Genomic DNA, 16834 nt, shown 5'->3' on the forward strand with positions numbered 1-16834 from the left:
AAAAAAAAAAAAAAAAAAAAAGGAAAAAAAAAAAAGAGGCTTGAAATCCAGCCTGCAGCCTCCCTTCTTGCAAGCTGCCCCTCCGGCTTCTCCCAGACGAGGCGGCAGGATGTTTTTACTCCCTCCGGGGCCATTCTCCCTCGCTTTCTGCCGGGAGCCGGGCCCAGCCGGCAGCCCAGGGGGAGCGGAGTTTGGGGGCGAGGGCTGGCGGAGCTGATGTCAGAGCAGGGCGGCGGGAGCGATTGGGCTGCGGGAGACTTTGCAGCAGCAAATCCGCCCCCCTCGCCCCCCCACCCCCCCGCACCATCGGCTTCAAAGCGGCCGGTGCCCAGCAACTCGCAGAGGTGCAAAAAGTGGGCGCGGGGCCGGCAGAGCCGCCGCCGCCGCCCCCGGGCATCGCCCCGGCCCGGCCCGGCACGTCGGGGCGGAGGCGCGACCCCTCGCCGCGACGCTGGGCAGCGCCGAGCAGCCAGCCCTACCCACCGCGCTATAAAAGCCGCCTCCAGAAAGAGGAGAAACTCCGCGGGAGGAAAACATCTCGGCGCGGTGCTGGTTCGCTGAAGTACAGGCATGACATCCGTCCTGGGCAGCAGCAGGGCGTCGGGAGGGCCGAGCGGGCAGCTGAAATGCAAGTCCAAGAGAAGGAGGAGGAGGAGATCAAAGAGGAAAGGTAAGAGAAATTATATTTTTTTCCGCTCTTTTTTTTTTTTCTCTCTCTGCCTCTCTCCCGCACACACGCCCCGGCAGACACATCGGCTGCTCCTGTGTTTATTGTCTGTGCATGGCGCACGCCGGCACCGGCCCCGCCGCTGCCCCGACGGCCGGTGCGGGGCGGGCGGTGCCTTCCCCGCCGCGCCGATCCGCCACCAGCGGGGTCCGAGCGGGGACGAGAGGGGCCGCCGCTCTCCCCCGCGGGCGGGCAGCCTTTGCTCCCCTCCTCCCTTTGTTTTGGGCTGAGGTTGAACCCCGCGGGGGTGCCGGCGGGCGGGGGGCTCGGCGGGCCCTGTCCGAGGTAGCGCGGTACGGCGGAGCTGTCCCGGGGGGCTCCGCCGAGCTGCCCCCGCCCGGCCCCGGCGCCGCCAGCCCGACCCCAACCTGCCGCCCGTCCCGCCGTGCCCCGGTGCCCGCGGGCAGGACGTGCCCCTGGCAGGGCGGAGCGCGGCGCGGAGCCTCCGGGGACAGCGCGCAGCTCCCGGCCGGCGGGTTGCGCCCCCCAAACTACCTCCTTTTTTCTCTTTTTTTAGATAAGGTCCACCGAGTTTTGCTGGTTTGGTGCTGTTCCCCTTCCCTAGGCAAAGCTTTGTTAGGAAGGCGCTAATTGCCTTAAGCACGAAAAGTGAAGCTACAGGATGTCATTGCGAACAGGGAATATGCCCTAGATAAAAGCTCTTCGCAAGGCTGTCCTGTTTTCTCCTGTAGAGGGGATGACACACTACTGCCTGATTTTTGATTTGCCTGAAAAAGCCGAAGTTAGCAGACAGTGAACACTTTAAAGTAAAATGAACTGATAGGAGAAGCAGCGTGCCAGAGATGCCCCGCTGCAACGCATTTGATTGCAGAGACGCTAACTCCGAGTGTTTACCTAAGCAGTAAATATAATCTAACCTGTAATTGTCATCATTACGTGGGACTAACACAAGTTTTAGTCAGCTAGCTCATCAACTCAAGCTGACGCTGTGGATAGGCTATTTCTTCTTCTGATTCTAGAAAACCTCGTGTGTAGGCACCGTTAGCTAAGTGTCTTAATTATTGATTATGTTAAAGGCAGTAAGCACAGTATTTGATAACTTTTTAGAAAGGTGTCAAAGCGGGTTTTGTATAGTAACTTAAAAACTGGTCAAATGCTAAATGCTAGACTGTATCATTTGATTGTCACTATTTTAACTTTCATCTCTGAACTCTCTATATTCAGAATCATAGTAACAAATAGCGATCTGCGCCCAAGTAAAAACAACAGCCGTGCAGATACATCACTACTTCCAGTAGCTGTGTAACCTTGACTTGTTACTCCGGATCTTTCACATGCTATAACACCCGGTGACAGAGGTTGTCTTTTACTCTCTATTACAGAATAAATTTTAAAATGCTAAGCAAAGGGAGAGTTCCCATACTCAGGATCTTTAAATCTGCTTGTACTTAAGTGGTGCTCTGCAGAGTTCTTTATGCTGTATTTGTTCTAGCAAAACTACTTTTCTAGGGAATTAGAAACTTAGGCTAGCCTCAGCTACCCTGGACTTGGCCAAGAGAAAACAGTAATCCACTAGTCTATGCAATGGAGAAAAGGTGCTTTTTATAAAGGTAAATAAGAAGTGTTCATTTTGTTTCTAAGAAGCAGAAAAAAATGAGGGTCTTTCAGTAAGACTTTTCTGATGCGTCCTTTGTTGCTCTACGTTTTGCCAAAATAAGGTGCAAGTTGAATGTCTTAAAAAATCACAAAAACTTGCTAAACAATAACTTGGTAGATGACAGCTATTTGCAGAATACCCAGCTGGAGGTTGATGGCATTCTAGAAAGTGCCTGACTGACCAATATTAATAAGAATGTGCACTTAAAGACTTCATTTTTTTATTCCTCCAGACATGCTCTTGTAACCACTTTCCAAATAATGTAGTTGGTTACTATACTAATTATAGGGAGCAATGCTTGTGTTCATATGATTTTGATTTTATTTTCTGTATTCATAAAACTACATATTCCTGTAAATTTATGATGGCAAAAAATGCTTGTAACTTAAGGCATGCCCAGTATAAAACCTGTTGGATTTTACTATTGTGCTAGTTTATTTACTCACCATATATTTCTGTGTCTTTTTTAATGGTATCTAATGCAAAGGTGTTGTTTAACAAACTGACTGTCCTGGAGAATAGTCAGGAAAATGTTTATTAGGCTCATAAATTACTATGTCTTTATGATAATTAATATGGACTCCGCTATTTTGCAGGTTTGATCTATTTAATAGATTGTGCAAAATCTTTGTAGAGAGTTACACCAGATGCATGCCTTTAACTATTATCCACCACATATTTTGTTCTTTATAGCAAGAATACTTTTAGTAGATGCTTTAAAGTGTGTAACTACACACATATGCTTACACATACACACACAGAGATACCTATGGACACGTCTAGACAAAGAAATTCACTTTAGTCTTAAATTTAGATTGAATATTAATCAGGGTAAGTAAATGAAATTATCTGTCACATCCTCACTCCTTACGGAGATAGAGTCAGCAAATTATTTATAAAACTTAATATATTTAATTACACATGTTACATATGAACTGTGCTTAAACCCACGTTAAGGCATTGCCTGATAGCATATCTGGGAATGTGTGGCAGTCCAAGCAAATATTATTCTCTATTTAATAGCATTGTTTTTCCCCTTCTGATTTACTTTCCATGTTTTCAGTCATATTTTTGTCCTGGTTAGTGTGAATTATATATTAATGTGTCTGGCTATAGCACTTTGCTCCATTTCTTTTATACCTGGATGTTCTGTTTTAGGAGTTTCCTGGGGGCAGAAAGCAAGTCCAAGCAAGGAAAGCAAACAACGTTCTCTGAATAGCTGAATTTCCCTGGGTGTTTAGGCTAAAAAACAATAAAAAACACGTGCTGCAAGAGACACAGAGAGGGAGAATTTCCATATATGTAAATCAAGCACTGAAAACTGTAGCACACTGAGCGTGATTCCAGTGTACAATAACATCATTCAATAATTAATTTGTATACATCTTATTTTTATGCTTATGAAATCCAGCAACCCTTTCAGTATAAAGATCCTGCCTTGAAGACGTAACATGAAATGTCCATGCAATGAGTATCGCCTGGCAAGCATTTATTTGCACAGTGATTTCATTCAGTTTTACACTACATGCAGAAAGTGTGTTAAAAAGCTAAAATGTGTATATTCATTGCCATTTGTTAAACTAGTATAGGCAGAAATATTTTCATTGTCATTTAGAAAACAAGTATGTTAAGTCCCAGTGGGAAGTAAATATCTTAGTTTCTCAAAGACCTAATGAAAAATAAATACAGAGATGCCTGCCATATTATCTGCATGCTAATTGCATGTAAAAGCAGTAATAGGTATTTCACATTTCTCTCTCCCTGGGCTTTGTTTGTTTGCGGTTTTTAATTTATTTATTTGTTTTTAATCTCTGTGTCTAACAGGACCAGAGATTGGAAAACTATGCCTAAAGATTTAGAGAAATATGGTTTAAATTTTTAGGGCTTTATAGGAAGTTGCTGGATTTGTGGGTTCTTACTGCGTTTTCTCCAGGGCTCTGGAATATGGCAGAGTACTGGCAGAATTCAGCACAGTGGCCTCAGCATGGTTTGTGCAGATTTCATAGCCTGTGGCATAGATTTTGAAAAGAAGGCTTGTTTTCTGAGATAAATGGTTAAAAGTAGACCAGACAAAAACAGAGTTGCCATTTGCTGATAATACTAAAAAGGCCACACTTCAGCAGCCTCCGGCAACTTCTTAGAAATCAACGTATAGAAAGTACGAAATGGGTGATTGGAGATATGCCTCTTCCGAGTTATTTTCCAATATAAGACAACAAATAAGCCGTCTCATTTGTAATGCCATTTTATAGAGCTAGCGATTAAAGTTAATTACTGGAAACAGGAGGGAATCAGGTATCACTGATGTGGTAGAAAGCCATGGCCGAGGTCGCTGCTGATACAAGGGGACACGAAATAAAAGTTGACAGAATAAACTAAATAAGGGCAGCAAGCAGGTTAGAGAGGCAAAATGATTGTGAAATGAAATTCCATGAAAAATTAATGAAATAGAAAGATTGTGCTGAGGACGGAGGGAGGAAACCAGCTTGGTTCTTCATCATCCTGCAGTGCCAAAGTAATAAATGAGCATGTTTCATCTTGGCGAGGTTCAGGGACACAACTCCTTCCCCACAACAGGATTGCGTCGTGCTTCAAGATGTGTTCCGCTTATCTCATCCCCTGACAGCTCAAGAGGAAGGGACTGGATTTGGTGATAAAATTAAATTGATTAAACCTTTATCCATCATCTAATTTGGTACCTTTTTTTTTTCTTTTCTTTTTTACTATTACCTCCAATTTCTAGTGATCCGTGTAATGACAGCAATTTGAGATAGCATCAAGGACATTAGCTACGATGACTGAACTTAAATTTAGAATAAAAATATGGGATTCATGAGTCCATATCTAAATAGCAGACGATTAGGTTATAGCAGAGTTGTATCTTCCTAGCAACAGCACGTAAGTGTGAGTACAAGAAAATGGCGCATTTTACTTTGAGACAGAACAATACATTGCCACTTTACCTCCAAGTATTAATTATGTAAGTAGAAAAAGCACTAATATAAATATTGACCATATCTTACATGAGCAATGACATATATAGCCATTTTTACCTTTTTGAACACAGAAATTAAGTCAGATGGTTTGCTTTCTTCAGTGGTGATGTAGAAGCATATAAAGCTTAGTGGCAAAGTATCATACTGTTGGAAATTGCTTCATACTGCTTAAAATTTTGTAGCTTCTGCTGGTGATTTGGGTAGGGAAATTCTCCCATAAGGTGAGAGCTTTGCTTACAAGTTCCAGTTTAAGTGATATTAATGGAGTTAATAAAATACTTAATGGCAGCCCTTCATGAAGTGATACCCTACAAATGGAAAACACTGCACTAAAAATTAAAGGTCAGATGAAATCGCCTTGTGAAGTATCAAGGCTACTAAAGGTCTGTGCAAACTGTTTTCTTAGGTTCCTTTAATGCCCTTTAGGTTAGCAAGTTGCATCCAAAAAGTGAACATTAGAATATCTGTCTGATCTCTGTTAATTGTGGTACTTTTGAATTACTGCTGTCCAATATTGTATAGGTTTTGCGAGTGGTAATGAACCTGCATTGATCTCTGTGTTTACAGCTACAACCCTTCAGGCAGTTTACTGGGTTTTTTCTGTGTAAACTATTAGTTATCCAGACAAAAAAAGCTGATATGCATCAGTAGATAGATCATTCTCAAGGCATCTGTGATGAACTCGATGTTTTCTGCGTAGAACAGCTCGATTTGCCTGCAAATTATGTAAGTTCCAATAGTAAAATAAAGTGCTTACCTTCCTGCTCTGGCCGACCTTTGTTCCCCGCTGTATGAATTTGAAATGAAGCAGCCAACCCAGAGGAGTTTTAACAGCATATTGTGATATATAATATATTAAAAAGACCGCTTTGTTAACTGGTGGAAGCAGCTTGTCAACGCATACTAATAGGCAACCCTCCCTGAGTCATAAAATAACCAAATTTAATGCTTTAACAGAAAGCATCAAAAGGATGGTGTTATCATTGTCGTTCAGTCAGTCTAGAATTTCTTACTTCTTACGATGGGTTTGAAATATGAAGACGTCTTTTTGGGCCCCGAGTTAACAATACGCGCTCCGGACTAAGGACTGGACGTTGCTGTGGATGGTTTAATGAAAATCTCTGCTACGTAAAGCGTGATAACAAGGGAAGCACAGAGCAGGGCAGAGTGCGTGAAGAGCAGGATGGCTAATATTGAAGATATTACGGTGTCATTAATGAATGAAAGGTGTATTTTCACTGAGTATGTTCTGCTTCATTCTGCCTCTTCTAGCTCCCAAATGTGTACTAGTAATAGGATTCGGAGACATATGGCAAAAGGGATTAGGGATGTGTAAAATTTCAGCAGAAGAAAATTGATAAGATTTATATTGTTTACTTTGGAGATAAACACACGAAAGAATACAGTAAAATTATATTAAAGAAGGAAAGATTATAAAGAAGGTAAACAGGCTACTCTGATTTATTCCTGATTTATTTTATTTACAAAGGCAGAGGCCTTTAAGGAAACAGAATTTCAGCATGTTTAATAGGAGTGGAAGCAGTTTTTCTGTTGAGACAGTAAGTAGCTGGCCTGGGGAATTCATTCATTCATTGAAGGTACAGAAAACCAAACCTTACATATGCGTAAGGAGTTGAGGTATTTGATGAGCTCAGCTGAGAATAACGCTAAAAAGTTTGCTGCTCACTTCAGTGAGTGTAGGTTTTGGCTTTAGGTAGGATACATTAAGAAGGATTTGGGGTTTTAATATAAGATATGAACGCTCTTTTTCAGGAAATTATCTGACTCCTGACTTGGATTATGAGGAAAGGTGATTTGTAGGTGGTTTAATCGCTCCCGTTCGCTGTGAGGCTTTTTGCACTCTGCTGTTCTGGCAGCAGAAGCTGGAGCGCGGCAGTTCTGAGGTGCCCTTCTGCTCAGCTCCGCGGTGGTGGCAATGCGCATCCGTCCGCCCGTGTGCCTCCCAAAACCGGGAACACAGCTGCGAGGAAGGCAGGCGCGTTTCCTTGGAATATTCCTGACGGCATTTTAAGTTGCCTTCCTCTCTGTTCCTACTCAACACCTTGCATGATGTATGTAAAAATAGACCGAAATTGAGACTGATTCCCAATCTCTTTCTTTGATGCTGTGGTGAGGTTAGGAGAATAATGATAAAAAATAATATACTCCCTGTTTCTCATTCCCTTGGAAAAAGAAACAAAAGGATGGGATAAAAGGGGTTGAAAACGAACTTTACAAACACACGATGATTTGTTAGGCAGAAAAAACACAGTTACTGGCATGACTGCTGGTGCGTTGTCATCAGATTAATGTCATGTAGTAGGGGGTTACCCCTGCAAACCGTAGCCTGGCTTTGTGAAAGAGTTCCTGCCGGGTTAGGGTTTGGTCCCAACGCCGTACCAACTCTTGCAGCTGAGTTTGGACTTGTGCCACTTGTGAGCGCCGGTTCTGAAACCTGCGGTACATGCCGGTGGCGTTTTACGTGCAGTTCAGGACTGAGGAATGAGCAATGAGTTGATCCCAGCAAAATACTTCATGCTAAAGTGTGATATTTTTTCCCCATTTTTACAACATCTTTGTTCCTTACAAGAGAAATGATGCTCAGAATTATTAGCAGAGCCACCTTTCTCTAACTGCTAAGGAAACATCAGCATGAAGAGTCAAAGCTGCTCGGAAGTGTAGGAAGAAATAAGTAGAATGCGACAGATATTTAATCTCCATCTCCGTAGAAAGAGATTTGCACACAACTAATTTTATGCAATTGCCCACTTCTTACCACTTCTCAGGGACTGCGAAGTGGCCATTTATTCCTTAAATAGTGGGGTTTAACAAATGTAAAATTATGGCTATCATCGGGCCAACTGTAATAATGCGTTACCTTTGTGTGAGGCCCAGTGCTGCTGCCCCTACTCACAGTAAAATTGAAATTGAAACTTCTCAGCATGAGTCAGGGTGGCAGAACTGTGCTGTGATATACGTGTGTGTCCGTGCCTTAACGTATATGTACACATATACATTTTTGTGTGAAATATAAACTTTTGCTTCTAGCTGTCTAGCGATATTAAATGAATGACTATAATAAACTCCAAGTTATATTAGACAAAGGGCCTTAAAGCCTGTAGGGTCCAAAAAATATTTACATGAGGAGTTTGTGTATTACATTGAAGTATTTTGTTCAGAGATGTAAAAATAAAATACATTTGTATCATTTGTGTGTTTATACACATCCATCCATACTTGCTATATGAATTTGTAATTTTAAATATATTAACATTCTCACAGGATTTTGTATGATCTTCCTCTGTGTAACACTGATAGTCTTACAGACAAATCACAAAGGCACAACTGCACAAGGATTATAAGATTTTTTTAGAGTGAGAAATAAATAAACAAAAGAAACTTCTTATAAGCCAGATTTTTTAGGATATTTCTATGTTCTATTTTTGTAGATATGTTTTTTGAGTAGCTAAGTAATTCAGAATGGTGAAGACAGATGCTTATGGAGGAGCCTGTAATACTCATGTCAGGAAACCCCGAACCTTTACCAAAAAGGTGGATTTGGTCCTAAGTTTCTTTGTGTCCTGATCTTTCTCCAGCTGAATCTTAGGGAAGAACTGACATAACTGGGAGCAGAAGCCAACCCTGAGCTCGTGCTCCGTTTTACATCCGTGCCAGCAGCCCTGCCACAAACCACCAGGCAAAATGCCTATGGATTCTTGAACGATATTTAACTGAAATTAACTTTCATTACCTGATTTCCAGGTTGTAATTTCCCTCCCTCACGCCAATCATGAGCTGCTATTTACGTGTGGGTATGAATGGTGATTTTGGGAGGCGAGGGGCAGAGCCGCCGTGCTCTGCGTTGCCTCCATTGTTGAGCAGCGCAGACAGTAATTAAATTGGAGCTCAGTCTTGCTGCTCGTGGGTTTAGAAGTTTAAAAGAAACAGTACAAAAAGGGAATGTTCTCTAATATCACTGACAGCAGGTCTCCTCCAGCTGCAACTGCTGCAAAGATTATTGGTTGATCTATGTTTATCATTTATTTACGCTAAAGCATCTGATGTGTCTCTGTAAAATCCGTTGTTTCTAAAATTAAGATACTTGACTCATTTTCAAGTCACATTTGTAACGACCAGTTTTTTACAGCTGTATGACAAAGGTTTGCTTTCCCTGGTGCTGTGCCCGCATGGAGCATGTTTTGTGCCTTCATTTGATGATTTTTTTTTTTAATTTTTTTTTTTTAAAAGTTTCACTGTGCGAATCCTTTAGATTTCATATGCAGGAAGAAGAGGGAATATACAGCATTCACGCATAAATGTAAAGCATTTCAATTCTGCCAGAACAAGTCAAAAGCTAGTCTTTCTAGGTTAACTTGTACCCTGCCAATAATAGTTTTTAAATGAGACTTTAGCTCTGCATTCGTTTTGTTGAAAAAAAAAAAAAAAAGAAGAAGAATTTTGGAGTCTTTGCGTGATAGAGCACAAGGTGTAAAGTGTAAGGTTAAAACAGGCAGTAAGATACTCGCAGTACCAGTTATCAGAAGAAGGTTATTAGGTGTCAAAAAAAAAGTGGGGATTTTTAAAAATATACACTGGTCTTGATTAGTCAGAAATGAAACAGCCATTTGCAGTTTAGAAATGTGATTTGTAATAGATGTAGTTTAACAGAACACTGCTTTAAAGATTGGTTATCCCAGGCACATTTTCAAGCAGGTGATATATTCTGCTTAAATGGGGTAAGAAACCATAGACAAAGAAGTTTTGGCAGATTTTGCTGAAGGCTACCAGTGAATTCCGTATTAACTGTATACTTTTATGATGTAAGGCACATTGGACTATTTTTCCCTGCCAGTGACTAAGATCATCCTTCTCTTCAGATAATTCCAACTCCTCCTAGCCAGCAAGGACTCTAATTGCCCAGAGTTAATAAAAATTCATCAGTGTAATCATACTAGGTAAATGCTCAAAGTGTTTATGAAAAGTTGTTATGAACTCTCACCGACAGAGAGGCCACATCCCCCCAGTTTACAGAGAGGGAAACTGAGTCAGAGCAGTTAATAAATCCATCGCAGAATTAATTAGCAAAAGGTAGGAATTCAGGAGTCTGTCGCTCCAGTTTCAAGTATCAAATGAACCTGTTTCTAGCTGGTACGTATCTTTTCTGTAGCTGCATCACATCCGTAGTTGCGTCACATCACTTGGGTTCATCATTGTGAAATACGGGTGTGAGAGGGCAGGTCCCTGGCAGCGCCGCTCATTTCAAGGCGGACGGTGTGCCACGCTGCACGCCGGCAGTCCGTCTGTGCTCGCAGGCAGGAGCAGGTATAGTCCCTGCCTGCAAGGCAGCCTGCTACGTTGGTTTGCGAGGCAGTTCTGCCTGGTGGTGTTTGAAAGAAGGCGGCTTTTTACTTGTTTATCTATTTTGCATGTACACAAATGCACAGGATCAGATTCCTCCTTGGTGTTAACTCACATTTGCTCTTCAGTTCCTGGAGGGCTTTTGCTTTCTCCCAGAATGGCTTGTTACACATGCTGAACGCGAGGTTGCTGTGTATCCAAGTTTACATTTTAAAGGCAAGTCTTTCGTCAATATTAGCAGCACATTGCTGACAAATTTGTAGAATAACTCAGTTTTTGTCACATGCATTACTTCCTTCAGATGCTATGAGAATTTGCTTATGGAATTGATTGTTACAGATTTATTTATTTTTTTCTTAAATGAGATTGCTCTTTTTAGATGGATCACTTAATTTCTGTAAGATTAAATACTATCTAAATTTCATAACTTTTATTTCCATTAAAAATCTTAGTAACAGTGCCTACATTTGTGCCTTGCCTGTAGTTCATCAATTTTGTATATGCATGTGCTTCATGGAAGACCAGGAGACTATTCCACTTCAGCTAAAACCACTGTAAACTGACTGTACTCTTTAACCGTAAGATAATTCTTGGACTAAAATTAAAAAAAAAAAAAAAAGAAAAAAAAAAAAAAAAAAAAAAAAAAAAAAAAAAAAAGAAAAAAAAAAAAAGAAAAAAAAAAAGAAAAGAACCAAGCCCTGGTTTCTGAGTCAAGGAAAGTAATTCTAAAAGTTTAAAACAATTTAAAAAATGGATTTCCTATACATTATTACTTTAATTTTGCCTCAGAAAACTCCAAGCCTTCATCAAGAGTCTCCAAAATTAAATGAAAGCAAGAACCAACAAATTACACACGGTTTTGGGTCTTGTAGAGTGCTGTTTTAACAGGAGTATGAATTAAATGCTATAGAAGCTTTCTCAATCTATTTTTAATGATGAATAAGATAACCGCAAAGGCTCCAAAAAGCCACTCTTAAAATAAAACATAGTGTACGTAACCCTGAAGATCCATGTGTTTATCATATATTTGCACTTTTTGCATTTGTTTCTTTCTTTACCAAAACACCCATCTCTTTCCTCCCCTTCTCGTTGTTATCTTAATCCCCTCATGCGTAGCCTCAGTTATTGAAGCAGCTGTTTCTCATACAAATTATAAAAATGAAAGTATATGTGAGATTGGTGGCTGGATAGGACCCATATATCATTAAAGGTCTTTGGGGTAACATATGGCCTTGGTTCAGCAAAATCACTTGTTCAGTCATTCCATTGCTGCTCAGAAAAGCAGTAAATAATAAGTAACGAGATCTGCATACAAATATGCAGGTGCCTATTTTTTTTTTTTTTTTTTTGAATCAGGAACTGAATAAGAAGTTACTATTCTTTTCCTAAAAAATTTCTACATATAGAAAAGTTCATAACGCACTTACTTGCCAACCCATTTTTCTTAGGGCTCCAGTCTCATTCTGGTTTAGCACATCTAAACCGATCTTCCTACCACTTCCTGAGCTGAAGAAATGTTTCTCTGATGCCGGCGCATAAAGTTGGTTTCGGTGCCATTTAGACAGAAAAGGGAAACAGCAAAAATTAAAGGTAGCGGGCTGAAACTATTGTTCTAATGGCCATTATAGCAAAAGCAACGTGTGCATTGTATGCAGGCAGTCGGATAAAAAGGGTGGCTTGTTAATCTTGGTTTTGAATAATATTTTCCTTGTGTTGGTTTGTCTCATACTGTATTGTTGCAAATGCTGGTGTCGTGCACGTACCTGTCTGCAGGTGCAGTCGTGCACAGACCTCATCCAGACAACCCACTGAATTTCCATCTGTCATTTCCCTGCACTCCAGCAGGTATCAGTGAGTTTGTGCGTTGTAGAAGAGACGATGACGACTCACTGAAACCCACATGGCAGAAAGAGACTTTTCAGTGATCACCAGCACAGGCTTTGCATAGAGATGAAGTACAGGTGGGCAGGAGCGCTAAAGGCACAAGAAGATGTGATGCTCTCAGCGCATCAGTGACCAAAAACATGGCTTTAGGGTAACAGCCGTCCAGATCCCTGACCGAATGTAGGAAAGTGGTTTCCATCAGCCCTTTCTAGCAGACAGCTCGTCTCTGCCGAATGTTGACAACGTATTACATAAATTTCCCTGCAACAGCTTGTTTCAGAAACTTTCCTCAGTAATGTAGATTAAGTTCGATTTTTGTTCTGACTGCTTTAATGCATATTCATTAGATAAAAGCCCAGACAATTACTGTGATAGTTTCACTAGCAGGTGGAGTATGTTTTAGGATTTGATGGGCATGGGATTTGCTGGAATTATCTCAGAGAAATTTGGGGGATTATTTTTATGATGGGGGTTTGTATGAAAAGTGAGAACGTAAGCAGATTTGAAGGTGATTTCATTATGTTTCTACATTAGTTTGCTTTTATCATTTTAAATCTAGAATAAGTTCATACTTTGAACAAATGAAGGTCTCTTAGGGCAAGCAACGAACCGCACAAATAAATGCTACCTAAGTAACATAGTTTGAAATTGCATAAATAGTAAGCAGCGGTGTTTCTAAAGGGATATCACTTTATTGCGTTCATTTTCCAAAACAGTAAGAAGAACTAGGAAAAAAATTTTCTGTCTTCACTTGTATAATGTTCATTTTCTTCCATTATGTACATTAAGATTATAGATTAATTTTTGTTGAGTAGGTAATATTACAGAAAATATGCATGCATCAACATAGTTGAGAACTTCCGAACAAAAGCACAATTTCCTTCTTTGTTTCCACTAGAAAAGAGAGAAAGATTGAGGGCAGAATCGAGAAGCAGAGAACAGGAGCCCGATCCTGGGCTGTTAGGTGGGAATCTTTCTTTTTCAGGAGCACCAGGCCCTACTGGTTACGGGACCTTCATCTCGTAGGTCATCCTCACATGGGTGGTCACATTGTCTTCAGTGCAGATTGGCCTCAGTGGTAATTTTAATAGGTGGTAGGGTCATGCTAACCGGCACTATCAGTAATGGATCACTGCCAAATTAGAGTTTCAAAAACAAAACAAGAAAGTTAAAACTGCGCGCTCAGGAATTAACAGCATCAGAAATTAACATTAAAGGAGGTTTAAAAATACACTTGCATAGCACAGAAGTTATCAGTCTAGACTCCCCATCTGTTGAATGCCTTGTAAGGCTGTATCAGTAGCAGTTTGGTATCTGACTTAAACAGAAATCATCATGTAAAAATGCTAATAATTTCTCTACGCTGTTTTGTTACTAATGGAACTTCAAAGCTACGAATGCATATGTTTATATTCAATTTCTATTTATATACTTAAACACAGACACTCTAGTACTATGCATATTAATGTGCCAATATGTGCTCCAGCAATGCGTATATTAACGTACATGCATATTTATATAAAAGACTGAACTCAACGGAAGGTTTGTCCTGGGCTTCATAAGGAGCTTGGATCAAACCCCCATCTTTTTAATAAACATTGGGCCAAATTTCCAGGAATTTATTTGGTTCATAGTACTGTCATTTTGTTGATGTAGTTGGGTTTTAATTCTTAAGCACAACTTTTTTATGAGCTGCATCATTTTCACAAGCCTGCGTGGAGATGTTTCTCTGTTGACAGAGGTGTTTCCATACTCCCTTCACCATCCTCCTTTGTCTTTCTTGTTTTCAGTCTGTTTTAATCATGTTTTGTAATCCTCTGTGCTGTTATAACTGATTAATTAGCAAACCTTCAGTTTCAAGCTCTGAGTTTTTCTCTTAGGCTCAGACCATTTATAATCTCAGCTGAAAAGACAAGATCGAACATCTGCCTTGTAATTCATCTCTTTACATCTTGTACCCATCATGATTATTGTTTGTTCTTTATTACAACTGGAGTTTTGAAGGGTGAAATGTTACACTCTGCATTATCTGGGCTTTTAGCCTGAAAATAAATCCATGCGGATGGCTGCAGGGAAATAGTGAAAGTCAAGGAGTCCACAACTTGTGTTCTTTTGTAGAATTTGGGACTTCAAATGTCCTTTATTTTTTTCAAGAATCAATTTAAAGAAACTGTGGCTGGGAAAAGATAATGGTAGATTAGTGGCTTCTTTTACATAGCTTTCATCAGTTTATATTTTCAACATTTTCTTTGCAAAAATGCAGGATAGAAACATACATATATTTCTATATTTATTAAAAGTAAAAAAATCCAACATTTTCATCCAATTGTAGGATGCCAAAATCTATGGTTTTCAGAAAATCGCATTATGGGATCTGCAGCTGTACCAGCTACTTCTGGCAGCGAAAGGACCATCCTCCTTCAGAAGTTCAGGTCTGAGCTTCCCTCAACTCCTTGTCAAGATTTCTGCATGCAGCCTGTTTGCTCAGAGCTTGTGCTGGGAGCATTTTTCTCTGCTGCACTTGCTGTGCACATTTTCTTACATAGTTGGGATCAAGATTTTGAGGGATCGAAGGGGAATCAAGTACCCATTTGCCATTACCTATTTCCAGCTGGAAACTGTGGGATGGCAAACTTTCTCTTCCCCCTCCCTGACGCACACCCTGAAAGGGTAGTGGAAGAGAAAATTTGCCAAGACGTTGTACATTTGTCAGGACAGGTAGACGAGTGATGAATCAAATATTTCTTTGCTCATCCCACCTACTGTCCTAGTCACCATCTCAAGCACCAGGTAACAGCACAGAGAAGATTTATTTCTCCAAGAGGAACTGGCTTTCTCCAAGTGTCCCATAATTTATGCATAAATTGCTTGTTTCTGCTTTTCACCACAGCTGATACCCACATAGACTTGTCCATCCAAAGGACCCTGTTCTCTTCAGCCTGAACCGGTCCGAAGGGGGATATTCAGGCTGTCTCGTGCATAGTTTCTTACATCGGCTAGAGGCCTGACGGTGTCAGCCGGCTGCTGGGGTCTCTGGCAGCTATGCATTTCTGTTGTGCATGCAGTCTGAGACTTTCAAAAGCTGTGAGAGCTCCAGACGTTTCTCAGTAGGGTTACTACAGGTTTTGGAATGATACTGTAAAATAATATAAGCATTTTTAGTACATAAATATGAAAGGAAAGAAAACAGCTAATGTCTGACTTTTTTTAAAACTTATTTTCTTTCTTTCACAACTCTGTATGATTACCCATGATCTTTGTAGGTACTAGATTAAAAAATAATTTCAAACATGAATAAGAAATAACATGTGCAGAAAATTTAATTTCATCTAAAATTAGCAATGTGAAGCGCCTTCCTGGGGCTGTGATTCCAGTCTTCCGGTTTCCCAGAGTGTGCAGAACAAGTGTGGCTGTGACCAACGAAGCCCATGGAGCATTTTGAAATAGTCTCTAGTGCTCATTTCTTTCTCCAGGAGGAACTAATTTTAAATATTCCAGCAGGCCTTTCCGGAGATGTGGCATCTTGCTCTCCTGACTGCCTCTTTTCTTCTGTTTGTTTTTTAAGAGATCTCCTCTCTCGCAGATGTTTATTCACTTGCAGCCTCGTATTGCCCTCTTCTCAGGTCTCTGTTCAGCTGGCTGGTCCCCTTAGCTGCTGCCTTTGGACAGCACTTTATCAGTAAGGAGAAGCTGACCCTGATGCAATTTGTTTAGGCTGAATTTTGGGACAACAGAGTGTTTCTTTAGAAGACTCAATGTCTGAAGAGTTGATGGGGCTTAGGGGAGATGCAAGACCCCACCAACAACAATCTGTCCCCCAGAGGGAGAGCTGACGTGAGACGTACATGTGAGACACTCGCCTACGTTGCCTTCTCTACATGCTTTCCATTGAGGATGCCCAGGAAGTCTGTTTTGTGAAGAAGTCCATGAACTCTGTGTGTGCCTGTCCAAGTGCAGGTCAGGGACTTCAGTTTAGCATGTGGTAGTGAGCTGCCAAAATGTTGGGGTCACAGGGTGGTCCAAATATCAGCCAGTTCTGCTGGATGTGCTCACGTGAACCTGTGAGAGATGTGTGACCAGCTGAGGAGTCACACAGTCGTTTCTTCTGTGTCTCCTGGTGGTATGGTGGGAGCAGAGTGGCCTGTTGGTCCCCCCAGCCCCATCAGCAAGGGAGATGTGTGTCTGACCTGATGTCTGTCTGGGGTTTGGGGGCAGGTTCACATGCTAACAAAATGGATTTCCACTGAAGGA

At 41.0% G+C, this 16834-nt stretch overlaps 1 protein-coding gene across 1 annotated transcript in view; it reads left to right on the forward strand.

The window, feature by feature from the left end:
* The first annotated feature begins 331 nt into the window (after nucleotides 1-331).
* ADARB2 (adenosine deaminase RNA specific B2 (inactive)) overlaps nucleotides 332-16834 on the forward strand; it is a 313365-nt gene continuing 296862 nt past the window's right edge. Inside the window, exon 1 of the mRNA XM_075746581.1 lies at nucleotides 332-670. Coding sequence (XP_075602696.1) covers nucleotides 571-670 — 100 coding nt within the window. The 5' untranslated portion in view covers nucleotides 332-570. The remainder of the gene's footprint in view (nucleotides 671-16834) is intronic.

The sequence above is a fragment of the Balearica regulorum genome, chromosome 2 (assembly GCF_011004875.1).
Source record: "Balearica regulorum gibbericeps isolate bBalReg1 chromosome 2, bBalReg1.pri, whole genome shotgun sequence".
In the NCBI taxonomy this organism is placed as follows: domain Eukaryota; kingdom Metazoa; phylum Chordata; class Aves; order Gruiformes; family Gruidae; genus Balearica; species Balearica regulorum.